Source organism: Thunnus albacares, chromosome 17 (genome assembly GCF_914725855.1).
Source record: "Thunnus albacares chromosome 17, fThuAlb1.1, whole genome shotgun sequence".
Lineage (NCBI taxonomy): Eukaryota > Metazoa > Chordata > Actinopteri > Scombriformes > Scombridae > Thunnus > Thunnus albacares.
Window position 1 is genome coordinate 5,680,971 of NC_058122.1, and position 15,901 is coordinate 5,696,871.

General features: G+C 39.4%; 1 protein-coding gene across 9 annotated transcripts in view; it reads left to right on the forward strand.

Moving 5' to 3' along the window:
- The window catches only part of caskin1 (CASK interacting protein 1), a 115,587-nt gene that overhangs the window by 21,548 nt on the left and 78,138 nt on the right, over window positions 1–15,901 (forward strand). The window contains exon 1 of one of the 9 annotated variants that reach the window (XM_044331380.1): window positions 5,531–5,896. The exons of the other annotated variants lie outside the window; for them this stretch is intronic. Within the exon in view, the coding sequence (XP_044187315.1) occupies window positions 5,842–5,896 (55 nt within the window). The 5' untranslated portion in view covers window positions 5,531–5,841. Of the gene's footprint in view, window positions 1–5,530; window positions 5,897–15,901 lie in introns of those variants that run through there. 9 annotated transcript variants of the gene reach the window in all.

Sequence of the window (15,901 nt, forward strand, 5' to 3'; positions counted from 1 at the left end):
AGCTGTTAGGACAAGACAGTCTCATGCTTCAGCACAAGTTCAGATAACTTTGAATTGAGCTGTGATTCGGTACAAAATGAAAAAGATCTGTTAACTTGTGCTCTTTACTTGTGAAATATAGGAAAACCTACTTTCAGAGTTTGCTTCACGTGTTAGTCCGATGAGTCTAGAGACCTCAGAAGAGTCAAACATCTCGTTATGTGACAAACCATCAGAAGAGGTTTGCAGTACATTACAGGCTCAGGGTTGTTTGCTGATTGGAGGGTAAACAGAACTGAGAGTTCTGTACCTGAAGTACCTCGACAGTTCTCTCCTTCATCCTGCTCACTCTTGTTTTGTTTTGTTTTTTCCTTTTTAACTGTCTCACGCGAGGTGTAACTCTCTCTGAGGGTTAATCTATAGCAGTAAATTAAGGGGGGGGGGGGGGCTGCTGCTGACACTGCATGATATGAGTTCATTACATGCCCCAGTGGACTCTCCTCTCTCTCTTCTCTCTCTCTCTCCCCTCTGCTCTCCGGTTTCTTTTACTACCGTCCAAATTTTTCTGAGAAAGGGGTGTTTGTTTCAAGCAGTTGAGCTTGGTTTAATCAATTCATTAAAACAGTACAATACTATCATTAGCGAATTCAAATTTGCCTCACTCGTTTACAAGCAGCGTTATATAATTAAATCCTACACATGAGGACAACTTCTTAAACCTGCAGCATCCCTAAATTTATATCATATTGCATGTCATTTCATGCCAGCTGAGGAATTTATAGACTCTGCCCTCACATTTGTGTCCACATGAGCACTCGATGAGAATTTTTCAAGTGCGGCTGTAAAAGTAATTATCCAGAGAAAGGCTTTGTCCACATGTTTTGCTGTTCGTATCATTGTTCACAATTGGACAGTGACTATTTTTGGCAGCATCCTACATCACGTGTGGCAGGTATCAACACAAAACATCAAACTAATAGCGCTGTAGCTCTTAAAATGTGTCCACAGACATTTAAAGAAACAAGTGGGACTCTAGTTTTGTTCAGATCGGGGCAACGAAAGCATAAAAGCAACACCGACTGTTGAACGAGACGTTTAAATTATCTGCGTGTGTGTGTACTCGGCACATACTCGGATATCTAGAAACATTTTGTGTTTGCAGTAAGTATTAAATGACAGTTTGAGGAGAGTGTTAGAGATAAAGGCAATGGGGGTAGAGAGAGAGAGAAAGAGAGAGAGTGGTGTATGTAGGCTTAGTCTCCAGTCTGTTGGATCAGGTTCAGACCAGGGAGGACTGGTGGTTCTGTGTCTGTGGGATTGGCTTCCTGTGATTGTAAATCTATCTCCTTGCTCTGTAATGGATGTGTGTGTTTGTGTGTCTATGTGTGTGCGAGGGAGAGAGAAAGAAAGATCAGGGTGTGTCATCAACATTTCAGAGAGGCAAATCAAACTCTTGACCCATTTGTTTTCTCTCCCTCCCTCTCTTTTTATAGTAGATACAGGCTGTTTAAATCCACAAATCATTCACAAGGACTTCTACTAACCACTTTTAAGCTACTGTTGATAAAATGCAACACTTCCTGCACAGATGTTTTACATTAAAAGGCCCTTTCTTGATAGGCTTTTAGTATGAAACATCTGTAGGAAGCGAGCGTATTGTTCGTTGACACAACACATCCTATCAATAAAAGAAACGACAAAGCAGAAGCTATGGGAAATGATTTGTGAATGAAAACAGTATTTCTGCGAAGTGAATTGAATTTAGAAAGCTTTGAAGAGTACAGGTAATTCCTTCCCTCCTCAATGTGTTTTTTAACAGTAGTGAGGTGCACAATCCTAGCCATTATTTAAGTACTGGTTTTATTTGTGAATTCACGGTATGTATTTCTTGCTTCCGTGCTCCATTTTCTCGTGTCTATCCAGGCTAGTGTCAAGCCTCTAGGGATGGCAGTGTCGGTCGGTTGGTCAGTCCACCCCTTCGGTCTAGATTGAAATGTCTTACAGCAACAACTATTGGATGAATTGCAATGAAATCTATAATCAAATCATAAATATCTCCCTTACATACTCTTTCCTCCCCACTTACTAACTTTCCCCTGCTCTCTCTTTCTCACCCACCTCTCAGAATATCCCTCCACAAACGTCACCATCCCTCCCATCTAACCCCATTTTTAGCCTCTGAGACTTTGACTGATTTGGGTATTTTAGGGCCGATTCTGATATTTTTAGGTTGAGACGTCATATCAGAGGATCTGAACCCTGACAAGCTCTCTTTTTTTTTTTACTGTTGCTACAGTATGTACAGCTTTTTTAAACATCAGCGTCAGTCAGAATGTCAGTCGTCCCGGTGGTTGTTTTCATTTACTGTAATTAAAATAAAGTCTCAGAACACTTCCTGTAATGATGAATTGATGTTTAAATGCAACATGTTGCAGCTTCAATAGCACATCAACATTGAGCCAATTTATCAGTGAACGCTTTAATCTCAACTCTTCTTCTCATCTTCTGCCATCATCCCCGCCTTTTCTCTTTTCTCTTTCCTTCTTTCATTCATCCGTCTCCTCCTCCTTCCCTCCTTCCTTCCTTCCCTCGGTCTCCATCTATCCATTTGTGTCCTTGTTTTTCCCAGCAATCTGACAGAAATAGCTGTGTTTGTGTGTGTGTGTGTGTGTGTGTGTGTGTGTGTGTGTGTAGACAACTGGAATAGATCCATACCAGGACCTCACTATGTGTGCGTGTGTGTGTGTCTGTGTGTGTGTGTGTGTGTGTGCGTGTGTGTGATGGGCAGTATCATACACAAACACACACACACACACACACACACTGGGCGTTCTCTGTAAGAAACCTGACATTTACACCCTGAGAAGGATGCACCATCTTGCACATCAAAGCCCTCCCAAAATCTCTCTCTCTCTGACTCTCTCACTCACTCTCTCACATTTTCAGTTAATTTTAACACCCTGCGTTTGCTATTTTGAGATGCTTTTTTTTTCCAACCTAGAGGGTTATTTTTATATTAAAATATATTCCACTCAATTATTGTTCCTTGATTCCTCGATACACCTGCACTCATATTTTGCTGTTATATGATCTGCACCCTCTTGTCTTCACAAAAGCTTCTGAAGAAAGAAAACAACACTAACAACATGACATTCATATGTTCTTATTGATTCCCAGTGAGCATTATATAAGCACCATGTAAGCTTTACGTCAAATGAAAGCACAAAAAAAAGGGAAAGCAAATGGAAATACTAAATTGTTCTTCTAATAACAACAATAATACATTATGACATGTTATACCCCTGTATCACTTCATATCATGTCATACCTGGAGGCAAAATGTCCTTCAGCAAAACACAAATGACTCTCCATGTGTGTGGGAACAAAATGCAAGTCATGTTGCCCAGAAGCGTGTGTTTGTGCTGACTGTGTGGTTATTACTTTGTGATCATCTGATCTTTTTAATTGTTTGGTAATATGCACCACTAAAGCACACAATACACACAGGTAGTAAGACACCTAAGGCCAACACACATATAACATCAGAACAACCGTTGTTTTCTTTGTAAGCCTGCATCATGGTTGTGAATTGACATCACTGCATCAGGATACAACATGTTGACATGCATCAAATAGCAGCATTCGCTCTCTGGACTGAAACATCCCAGCCACCGTACCTTCACTATTTCTTCTGTCTGGTATGTTAGAACGTCTTCTGTAAGAAAAAGAGAAACTTATTTTTGAAATTGAAAAATACCCAGCAGCCCTGCCATTATAAAGATAATATTAAAGAAGACATTGCCTGGTGTGCCGCAGCAAGAGATATCTGTTCTTCAGGTGAGAAACCAACTAAAATAACTCACACTCAAATTACTAAACTAACAGGCGAGGTCATATTCCAGCATAGGAGTGCAGATTAATTTCTGGGGTGCATAATATAATCTGCTATGGACAATACTGCCGCACTTTATTTGAGCAGTAAATTGCAAGAACTGCCTTAAAGTCCTTAACATTTCACTTTAGTGTTTTGTACATATTTAGAGGTGCATATTACCAAACAATTACTTTTATCAAACAAGTAATCAATAAATCCATTGTTTGATCATCAGAAAATACTGCAAAAACATAGTCTGGTTGTACCTTCTCAAATTTAAGAGTAAATTGCTCTGACAAAACAAGCGTTTTGAAGACATCACCTTGAGTTCTTTTTACTATAATTTCTGACATTTTATTGATCATTTTATTGATCAGTCAATCTCTATTCTCTATCATCTACCTGTTTATGATATGTTGGTGAAAGTGTTATACTTTTACAACTGAAGAAAGTGTTGGAAGTTTGAGGTAATGTACGGTAATATAATATGAATTAGCTCCACACCCTCATCATTTTGGAAAACGTCTAATTTGTCAGTCATGCACTGTTGACTTTATTAAAGTTTAACTACCTGCTCAACTACCAAGGTGTAGTGATAAAATATTTGATTCATTTGATGCTTCAGGAATCAATATGCAGAGACTTACCAAGGCACACACACATTTGCTAACACTCACACACCTACACACGGCTCTGTCGTTTGTGTCTTTGATAATTATGTGAGTATAGTGGCAGGGTAATTTACTGCTGGGTAATTGATCTGCACAATAATCAGAGATACACAGCGGCTAGCACACTCATTTTTGCAGGCACACACACACACATGCACAGAGAGAGAGAGAGACTCAGTGATCTAGTGTTGAATCAGTGCAGCCAGCCTGGTTTATGAGCTATATTAGGAGTCAGATTTGAGAGTCCCTCTCTGCTGAATTTGACGCTCTTATAGTTCAGGGACCACCGTTGTCAGTGTCACGTGTATCTGTCAAGTTTTGGATTTCTCTACATGGCAAAGTGCAGCTGTAATAAGAAAGAGAGAATTTAAAGAGTTGGGACGCTGGTGTCTTTTTGTAGCCTTTGTGAAACCAAAAACACAAGAGCAAAAGGGTGAAGAATGAATTAAATGATGTGTTTATCTAAAATGAGCTACAATTGTTAGCATGTCCTTTTCTTCTGTAAAGTCACCGGGGTTCTTTTAGAATGAAATAAAAGTCAGATTTTACATTTTCCTTTATCAACTGGTGAAGATACTGACTTTTTACCGGGACATGTAGCTTTAGCCGTTAGCTTTTTAGCCTGATATCATGTACACAGCCATGAAAAAAGTCAGTCGAACACAGTGTTTTCAGCTAACTTGTGTCGCTGATGTTTGGCATGCTAGCTACAGCGGATAAAATCTGCTAGCGTCAGTTGTCATTTGAGCAGTCAGCCGCCGGCTAGAAATGAGAAGCCTGCTTTTGTCTACCTCTTACTAAAATAAAGACTCCATTGTTTCAAAAATGACTAAGAATTTCAAGTGATAAATCTGCCACTTTTATCTGCCGCTTAGAGAAGCTTGACATATGTAACAATGTTGTTGCTTGTTTGTGAACACGCACCAGTACAAGGCCATGTTTGAATTATTGGTATGTTGTGTGTATGGGATGGTAGGAGTGAGGGGGGCGAGGGGGGGGGGGTAACCTAGTGCTGGCTGTTTTCCAGAGCCAATTTCCAGCCTGAAAGCGGGAGATAACACAGCACTGCTCGGGAAGGGAGTAAGAGGATGACTGAGAGGGGAGCAGAAAAGGCAACTAGGAAAAAAAAAAAAGGAAATGGGAGTTTACAGGCCAACCGGGATGGAGTAAGAGGATGATGGAGAGAGCAGCGAGACAAGAGCGAGGGGGGAGGAAGAAGGAGGAAAAAAAAAAAGGAGCGCAGGAGCAGGAGGAGAGAGATAGCACGGCGGGACCGGAAGAAAGACGAGAGGATTAGAAAGAGGAGACGAGGGTGAGATGAGAACAGCAGAGGATGGGGAGGAGGAGAGAGGCCTGGAGTGGAGACTGACGGGTGAGTAGAGGACCCTTGGTAGAACAAGGGGGGGAGGAGAAGGAGTAGTGGTGTGTGTGTGTGTGTGAGGGGCGGGGGGGTCGGTATTCATTATGAGTCATGCCCAGGGAGGCTGTGTGCCACTGGGAAAACAGCTCACTGACAGTCCCAGGCATCAGAAGGCCTTCTGGAGCTTCACATAATGTGTGTGGTGTCATCAGGGAGACGAGGGACAGACAGACAGACAGAGGTCAAAGTAAAACTGGAACACAACAGTTCCCTCTCCTCTCCTCTCCTCTCCTCTCCTCTCCTTTTCTCTCTTCTCGTCTCCTCTCCCACTTTCTGTCCTCTCTCGTTTTCTCTCCTCTCTTCTCTCTTTTTCTCTCCTTTTCTGTCCTCTCTTCTCCTCTCCTTTTCTCTCATTTTTCTCCTCCTTTTTTCTCTCCTCTCCTCTCATCTCCCCCTTGGCGTTTTATTGTATAGGCGCTGATTACAGTAACTGCAGCTTTTCAAGACCAGACAGATCACTGCACATGCACGTACGCACACACACACACACACACACACACACCTTGTTCCACTTTATTAACACCTCATGGCTAATAGCTTTACATGAAAGGTCCTACACATTTTTTCTTTCATATCTTACTCCATCTCTATCTTTGTCTTTCCATCTCTCCGTATCTCTCTATTTCACCTCCCCCTCTCCTCCTCTCACGGTCTAAATGTAGCGAGCAATCACAATATTCCATAATAGTTCAAGCCCACGCTGTTGGGTTATAATAGAGGGACGGAGAGAAGGGAGAGATAAGGAGGGAGGGAGAGTCAGATAGAAGAGATATTGATATGCAATTGCCCACGGATGAATAACAGAGCACAGAGAAATTGAGAATGTAGAAATGAGAGGGTGAGGTGATGTTGTCGTTTGTTGTTGTTGTTGTTGTGTTAAACCCTGCAGCTCTGAGTCTGTTTTCTAATCCAGTGCCGGCTTATTCCCGGCCACAATCACTGCTACACTCATGATGAATTTGTCACTTCTATCTCTCTTTCCTCAACACAGCCAGAGTTTTTATTTTTTCTTCCACCGCCTCCTCTCCTCTTTCGGTCTTACTCCTCTCAGTTTTCTTTTGGCATTTGCATTTGATTTTGTCTCCTTAGTGTTTTCATTTCTTCTCCGTCCACCTCCCCCCCCTCTGTCCCCAGCAGCTGTTGTTTGTTCAAATGTCTGAAACAAACTACTGCATGTTTACCGTACGTGTACCTGACGATGACCTCTTGTGGTCGTGCAAATAATGACTGTTGTCTGTCATGAGCAGAGACTTTGAGGTGGGTGGTTGTGTGGGAGATTGGCATGTAAACTTAAAAGCAATTTCTTTAATCAATGATTGGACAATCAACAGCTGGCAATGATCAAAAAATGACCAAAGTGCACCACAGTGCATTATTAGAGCAATTGATTAAATAAATACATTTCAGTTTAAAGGAATTTTTAGACATTTTGGGAAATACGCTTATTTACTGTCATGTTTGTACTGTAAATAAGAAGCTACCACCACAGCAGCAAGTAGCTTAGCTTAGCTTACAGGGAGAAACATAGATATATACACATAGATACTGTATCTATAGGATAACTATATAGGCCATAGGATGTGTCTTTGGTCCATAGTTTAACCACTCTCTACAGAATGTATGCTTGAAGTGAATTTGTAGCTTCCATTTATTATTATTATCAAACCTAGATACAGCCACATGCACATATAAGAGCCAACCAGTGTCCAAACACCTACCTGATGATCTCCCTCAAAGAGTAAAGGCTGCTTTAATGTTCACAAACACGCAGCCCACAACTCATTTTCATTTTCATGCTGCTTTTGGTTTTCTTTCTACGAAACAACTGATTGAGCAGAACATGTAATGTGTTAAATTGGAACTACTTGCTTCAACTGATATAGAACTTACTGTATACATAATTCATGTTCTGTAAATAATGGGGGAAATGTCAATAGAGTAGGTGTGAAAATGTGAATATCACAGAATAGTGAAGCATATTGACATGCACTGACATTTGACATTTTTAATCTGTGTAACTATTAAAAAAACATCTTGAGCCTCTATTCTATATTGTTAAATCATCATAGTAGCTAGCTATATTACAATACAATATGAAAACAGAATAGAATGAAATATTTCCAAAACATAGGCTCACCTGTGGTAATATTAGCCTACTGTTACGTTGGATTAAACAGACGTTTTTTGGTATGAAAACCATAATTTTTGATCAACAAAGTATTCTGTATGACACATTAAAGTTATTTTGTGACTACCCAAACTGCTGGACAATGGAGTGATTGATTGATTGACAATTGAGTGAGTTATGGTAGCTGTGAGAGATACTCCAGACCAATATACATCGATACAATGGCTTGTAAATCTAGTATCTACACATATTTATCTATAGGGGGAAACATATTGACATATTGCACCACCAAGTAACACAACCTGATACACGTCTCTCATCTTCTACACTGATGATTACTATATTTTCGATTGGTTAAATTATCAATGGTGGTGAACTGATAATCAGTTAATCACTGACATTCTTAAACAGCTGTTTGCATCACTTCAAGCTGTGATCATGATCCTTTCCTGAAGTAGTTTTTGTGCCTAAACCCAGCCAGACTTTAACCACGGACGTATCAGATCAGGAAACTGTCATATGAATCATTTATGTAATGTAACTTCCATTTGTACGTTTTGTAATGCGTTGATAAACAATGCAGTCATGTGGATAGTGGCGCCACATCAGAAAATGCTCATACTGTACGGGTCATTATAGACGGCGATGACATACAACCTGTGTTGTTGTTCTCTTTCATCCTTCAGTGTATACTTTACTCTCCCTGCTCTGATGATCTTCTCCTCTTCCTCCCTTTTTGCTCAATGACAAACATGTGGCTCCTTCAGTGAAGGAAGCTCATAATGATGCCCTTTGACTAAAATGTCCTGAAGGTGTTGACACAAACACACACACACACACTCTACTGAATGTGTGTGTGTGTGTGTGTGTGTGTAGTTGTCTCTTTTTGTTTGCATGTGTTTGTCAAATGCAACATATTACTAGGCAACCCCATGTCTGCATGTGTGCGCTCACAATAAAAAACACATGCTGTGAGTACGGCCCATTCAGTGTGTGTATGTGTGTGTGTGTGTGTGTGTGTGTGTGTGTGTGTGTGTATGTGTGTTATCAGAGTGGAAATTTGCCTGTAAATGACAGTTATTTGGTTGCTTTTGGGTGGAAACTGTGCTCTGATGGTGGGTTAGCTTCATCTCTACATTGTGTACATGTATGTGTACGTGTGTGTGTGTGTGTGTGTGTGTGCGTGTGATGAGGTGGTTGTCTGTTCAGTAGTAATCACAGGGCTGCCCTGAGGTCTGTGCTCCAAGAGCAAGAGAGGCTACATAGTCAATTGTTACAACCAACAAAACAAAGTCAACACTACAAACACACACTACAAAGCAGCACAGTGAAGCATAACAAAAACACAGTTACAACACACACAATGTCATTTACAAAATTAATTAAAAATGAATAATTAAACTGTCTGGATATGACCAGCATTTTTTTTTTTTCATTCTAAATTGAGGCCATAAAACACAGAAAACATGACCTCATCTGTTAAACTGTTCCCTCTCAATCACTTCCTCCCTTGTTCTCTTCTTCTTGGTGTCTCTGTCTCTAAACATGGATGTTTCTACGGGATTTTAGGGCTTTCCTTTCGCTGTGTTTAGTCCTGACAGAGGCAAAGTCTACACTGCACCAGAGCCGCTTAATCTGACTATAATGAGATCCTCTCAAATTGATATACAGCAGCTAAGCTGCACGATCAACACCACTGGATTACACTGTGTATGTGTGAGTGTATTTTATATATTAGTAAATATGAATGTAGGCCATCTCATTACTCTAATACTAAAACTTTAATGATGTATGATGTAAATTTGACGTGTGACGTACATGGCATCTACGCATGACATGGACATGGGTAGCAGGGATGTTTAAGAATATAAATACATCATTTAGATATGAACAAACACAAACAGCAGTAACATTCGTCCCCCCACATACCTCCCCTCTGACCTGTCACCTGAATGTCACAATTTGCCATAAACACCACACCCATCTTAGTCATAACTCAATTATGTCAGTGGAAACACACATGCTGTACTGCTTACTCTCACTCTTTCTCAGACAGTCACTGTGTTGCACTCACTTGTTGACATGAAAAGTGACAAATGCTTGCCTAAAGAATGAAAAAAGAAAGATAGATAGAGCAGCCTCCATTTTCTTTTTTTCCACAGACACTTAAACCCTCCTCTCACTGCGTGTACAACCGTCTTAAAACAAAAGTAATGACATATGGTCCATTTGTTTTTAGGAGCTTTCACTCTTTTTTTAAACAATAGACACTTGAGATCAGATAAATTTGTCTGGACCTTCTGCCATTATATACACAACCTTCAGTTTTAAAAAGTCATGCACTATGGCCAAATGTAGTTCTGACTTGTATTTTCCAAATGTTAAATCTTCCTGCTGTATTCCAACTATTCATGTCCACCTGGACCATAAACTTACTATCTTTCATTTTTTGAAAGTGGGGTTAAAATATGAGTCATATTTTATTATTTTGTTAATATTGGTACATGGTTAAGATATTACGGTATAAAGGTTATTTTGCATATTTTTATCAAGCAGCACAGATGGTTTCTAACAACATCCAGTATAGGCCCCACTTTTGGTTTAAATGCGATTACATTATTATTGTGAAATAAATAGATATAAATACAGTTAGTAGCTTTGCGTTACACTTCTAATGAGTAGTAGCAGTAAACATAGAAGTACATATGCATCAGTGTGTGACTTAATTCGGCCCTTAACTCACTCACTGCACTTATCAGTTTGTCCACTGGCATTTTACACCCCACATACATGTAGCCTAAGAGCTTAATTGCTTAAATCTCTATGAATGTTTGTATATGTCTTTGCAAGTGTTATGCACTCTGCTCTCCCCATTGCAGGGAGAACCCAAAGGCAGCAGTTGACCCCTTGTTCATCGTTTTAAGATCATGTCTGTGGTTGTACTGTATTGTACGTGTGTGATGTTGAGTAGCGCCGACAGTACAGATAAAAGAGGAGATCACATGTTTTTTCCTCCAGCAATGTCCTACTTCACATCCAAACACAGCTGAGTTAATGGGATTCCAACTATTTGTTTTTGAGATAGCAAAAGATGAAAGGTCAGGTGGCCACCAGGATAATTTGAAATCCTCCTCTGGAGACCATGAATATTCATAAGAGACAATATGGCAATCTAGCTGGTGGATGTTGGGATATTTTGCATTGTATTTGACCACGCAACCCTCTTATCTCTTATACATCTTACTTAGTTAGTTTCCCCTGTAGTGCAGCCTTAAAAAGGTTAATAGTTGTTTGTAGTTGTTATTTTTTTTAACAAAATGTTTATTTATACTTATTCACATTTGAATTATACATCACTGCTTTGTCAGAATTTTTTTTTTAAAAAAGGAGAACTATTCACAGTTTGGCAAACAAACATAAAAATGATAAATCATGGCATTATGTGCAACCACACATAGAGGAGTCTCAAAAAATACCTTAAAAGAAACAGATGTTAGTTTTGGCCAAATTCACAATTAAGTCAGCACAGCACCTTATCACACTGGTAATCTAAAATAAGAAATTACAGGAGCCCATCAATTTAAAAACATGTCTGTCTTAACATGGAGTTTTGCAGTTATTTTTTCCATTGAGTACACTTTCATTAACTTGTCTTGTCATTGAAGTAGGGTGGGTGGCAGTGGTTGGTGCCAAGATAAAGTTATCATTTTTTGCCATCAATAAAAGGATATGCAGCAAGTAAGCCTTTCTCTTTTCCATAGCTCCATTAGGGATTGCTCCTATAATATAATACAGTTGGTCTAATGGTAAATCAGTGTTCAAAATGGTAAGTATTTCTGTATGAGTCCCTTCCCAGTATGACTTCAGTTGTGGACAATCCCAAAAAATGTATGTGTGATCTCCAACCTGTTTATAATCCCTCCAGCACAAATGTGTAGTTGTTGTTATTTTGTGAAGAAGCACTGGATTATTTCACTACTAGGCTTTTAATTATACAATACATACACACAAGTATTATCAATACTTTGGTTTATGACCAAATTCCTGCAAAACTAATGACATTCCCATCAGTCTCAGCTGTACTTTGCGGTTAGTGCTAATTTTCAAATGTTATTACGCTAACACACTAATAAATTAAGATAGTGAACATGATAAACACTATACTTGCCAAACATCGGCTTGTTAGCATTGTCATTATGAACATGTTAGCATGCTGACATTAGCTAATAGAGCCGCTAGCATGGCTGTAGACTCTTAGTCTTGTGAACACTAACAACAGTTAGATACTTTTATAATGTATCATTATAAAAGACTCCTTGCTAATCTGCAGTATAATCACCTCTTAAATCACCTCTTCAATTACCTCTGATGAATTTTGCCTATAGTCTTGCTATACAGTAAGTCGGAGCACCGTTGATGACAATAATTGTTTTGTACAGCTGTCTCAAAGGCTTCTGCCCTTTGCAAATGTACATTTTTTGTACACTAGTAGCAACAAAAAATGGCGAAATGATGAAAACGTTACTTACAATACCTCATGTTTGTTGTTCCATAGAGAACAAAAAACATAAATACCTTTGGCTCAGGACCAAGATGAGATATAGGACTATAAGATTAAGACCAGTATCCATAAAATATCAGGCGTCTTAGAACAGGAGTGCTGTCTTAGCAGAAATTCCTCCTTTCACATCCTTATGAATGAATTACTGAGTAATGCAGGATCAGCAATCCTATTCTGGGTTTAGTACATACTGGCCCAGATTTACTGTCAATTATTCGGCTATCACACACAAAGTTAGAATTTTGGGTTGGAGACACTATTCCTTATTACTGCACTGTAGCTAATAAAGCTGAAAATTGGGAAGCTTGCATAAATTTAGACCTCATGTTGAATATCACCAAATACACGTGAAATTAAAATAACAGAGTTATCATCCAACAAATGCTGTGACAATGTGTTTTTAACATTTTGCAACTTTCACATCATACTTTTTTAGTTAATTATATGTAATGGTAGAGTACATATGAGATTGTTAAGTGTTTTGTATTTTATTCGATGTGAAGAAGTCTTTGTTCAAGGTCACATGGGGAGGAGTAAAATTAGATACTGATGATAAAGATCTCCTAATTGAAGATCAGAGAAAAACAGGGAGGGAAAGAGAATCATTCAACGAAGAGCTGGCAGGAATAAAGGAAAGTCAAGGAGGAGCCCTGTAGAGAGCATAAATTGTGTTGTGATGATGATGGAAGAGAGAAGGAAACTAAATGATAAACAAGACAAGAGAATGACAGAGCCAGGAAAAGAGCATCTGTGGGAAAGGAAGGACAGAGTGAAAACAGATAGAGAGACAAACAGAGGGACAGGCAGAGAAAGATCTTTGTACAGCAGACACATGGTCTCTATTGATCACTGAGCCATGTGACTGTCCCCGGGGTGTGTTATGGACCCCTGTAAGTCTCTCTTTGCCTGCGAGTGTGCTCGTCTGTCTGTGTGGGTGTCGTCACGCCGTCTCGCTGTCCCAGTGTGTTAAGTATACGGGAATTGGAAGTGGCGTCTCTGTCTGCACTTGGACTTCATTGTGTTTAGCATTTCTCCAGGCAAACAAGCTCAGATGTAAAATGACAGTGAGTGAGTTGGGGGCGGGGACTAAAAATCCAGAAGCAAATGTTTGTGTGTCTCATGTGGGTCCCAGATGGAGATTAGTCTCAATAGTGTTAACAGTCTATCAGTGATGTTCCTCCTCTCTTCCCACCAACCACTTCTGCCTGAGTTAAAGCCTTCCAAAGAGTGACATGGTTAAAAAATGATCGATGTTGCACTTTAGCAGAAACTTGGTTGGTACATGTGTAGCTAGTTGGTCATGATATAATTCAAACAAGAATCTACAGTCATGCTAGCAGTATGTATGTAGTCTGTGAGGATGTATGTATGCATAGCACTACTTTGAGCTAAATAGCTAATGTCAGAATGCAACTGTAAAATGTTCACAATGACATTGTTAACATGCTGATGTTTAGAAGGTGTAATGTTTAATATGTTTACCATCTTAGTGTAGAATTTGCTAATAAGCACTAAACAAGTCTGTCAGTAGGTCTGCATATTTGGTCATAAACAAGTAATTTTTTAACCTGATGATGGCAATAAAGGAGAAGTCAGTTGTTATAATTTATCCTGAAGGGAACATGAATGTCTGTGCCAAATTTTTTGACCATACATGTATTTATATTTCTTATATACTGTATATTTCATTCAAAACCACAAATGTCATCCTCATGATTATGCTGGATGAAAAGTCAGAGGATCACCAAACATATTAGGATTCATCCTCTGGGGAACATGAATGTTGACAAAAACTTTCATGGTAATCCATCCAATGGTTGTAAAGATATTTCAATCTGGACCAAAGTAGTAGACCAACTGACCAACAGAATTAAATTGTCATCCTTACAGCTAAGCTGCTAGTGTGGCAAAAATACCAAGCAAACATTTTGTTCCAGGCCAAGATGAGATTTGCTTTGGGCATTCATGGTCCCCAGAGGATGATCCCTAATGTTTTTAGAACTCCCTAACCTTTTCTCTACTGCATCAAGCCAACCATAAGGCCAAAATGTGTACTTGTTCACATAAAACATAAAAATGTAATGGCCAGACAGCTGTGCAATATGTTAAGCACATTCATACTCCCCAGAGGATGAAACCTTTCCATTCTGGACACGTCTTTGGACCTTCTTGAGCCAATCAAAAATGTCTAATGTCTAACGTCAACAGGTCACATTGTTGCTCCAAATCAGACAAACTATGCAGCATCATCTTCAGGATAAACTTTAAAATTGTGAACACTGCAAGAATCAATATCAGATAATGGTGATGGCAATGTATGTGCAAAATAACCATGTTGGAATAAAAAAATCAAACTAACAAGCAGCAGAGCTGAACAGATGCTTGCTTGTTTTCAAAAATGTGCATGGCATTCAAACGTGTGTGTGTGTGTGTGTGTGTGTGTGTGTATGTGTGTGTGTTTGTGTATGTGTGTGTGTTTGTGTATGTGTGTGTGTGTGTTGTGGCTCTGAAAAACGTGTTAGCCATCAGGGAGATAACCTTGATAGCGGGTGTGAAAGCTGTTGCTAGGTAACTATAGAGTGCTAGTGTACCTCTGACTGTGGCAGTTGTAATGTTTCCAGTCCAAGGTCTTATGGGCAATGGTAATAAATGCATAAAACACATATTCATCTGTTTTTAATTGAGTTTTTGGTGGCGATTGGGTACTGCTGAGGGTGGCAGGAGGCTATCAGTCCTCCCCTTGCTTGCTTGTTGATGAAACTACACTTGACCTGTTCTGTAGTGAAGCATTTGATAAGATATTGGTTGGAATATAAGGGGCATGAGGAAAAATGATGAAGACGTAGAATGCCGGTCATAAACAGATGGAGCCTTAAGCATTTTCAGTGTGCTTGATGCTCAGTTCCACTAATAGAAATCATGATTCAAATAAACTCTAATTTCCTTGTCTGTACAAGGCTTCTGTTCTGCTGTGGATGACACAAAGACGTCTCATCGGACTGATTATTTCTGTAACAGTGACGGTAACACAGTCGTTCACAGCAGGTCGCTGCTGTTTCCAGCAGAAGGATTTGTTGTAATTATTATTTTATGAAGAACAAGTTTTCTGTCCAACAAAGTGGCATCATTAATTAAGACAGAGCGTTTGGGCCACATTGAGGAGAAAGAAAGGTTTTGAGAAGCAAGTCATCATGTTAGGAAAATAATGTGATTTAATGAAAAAAATTGTTATAATCGGAGAATAAAGTTGGCGCATTTCAAGAAGAAA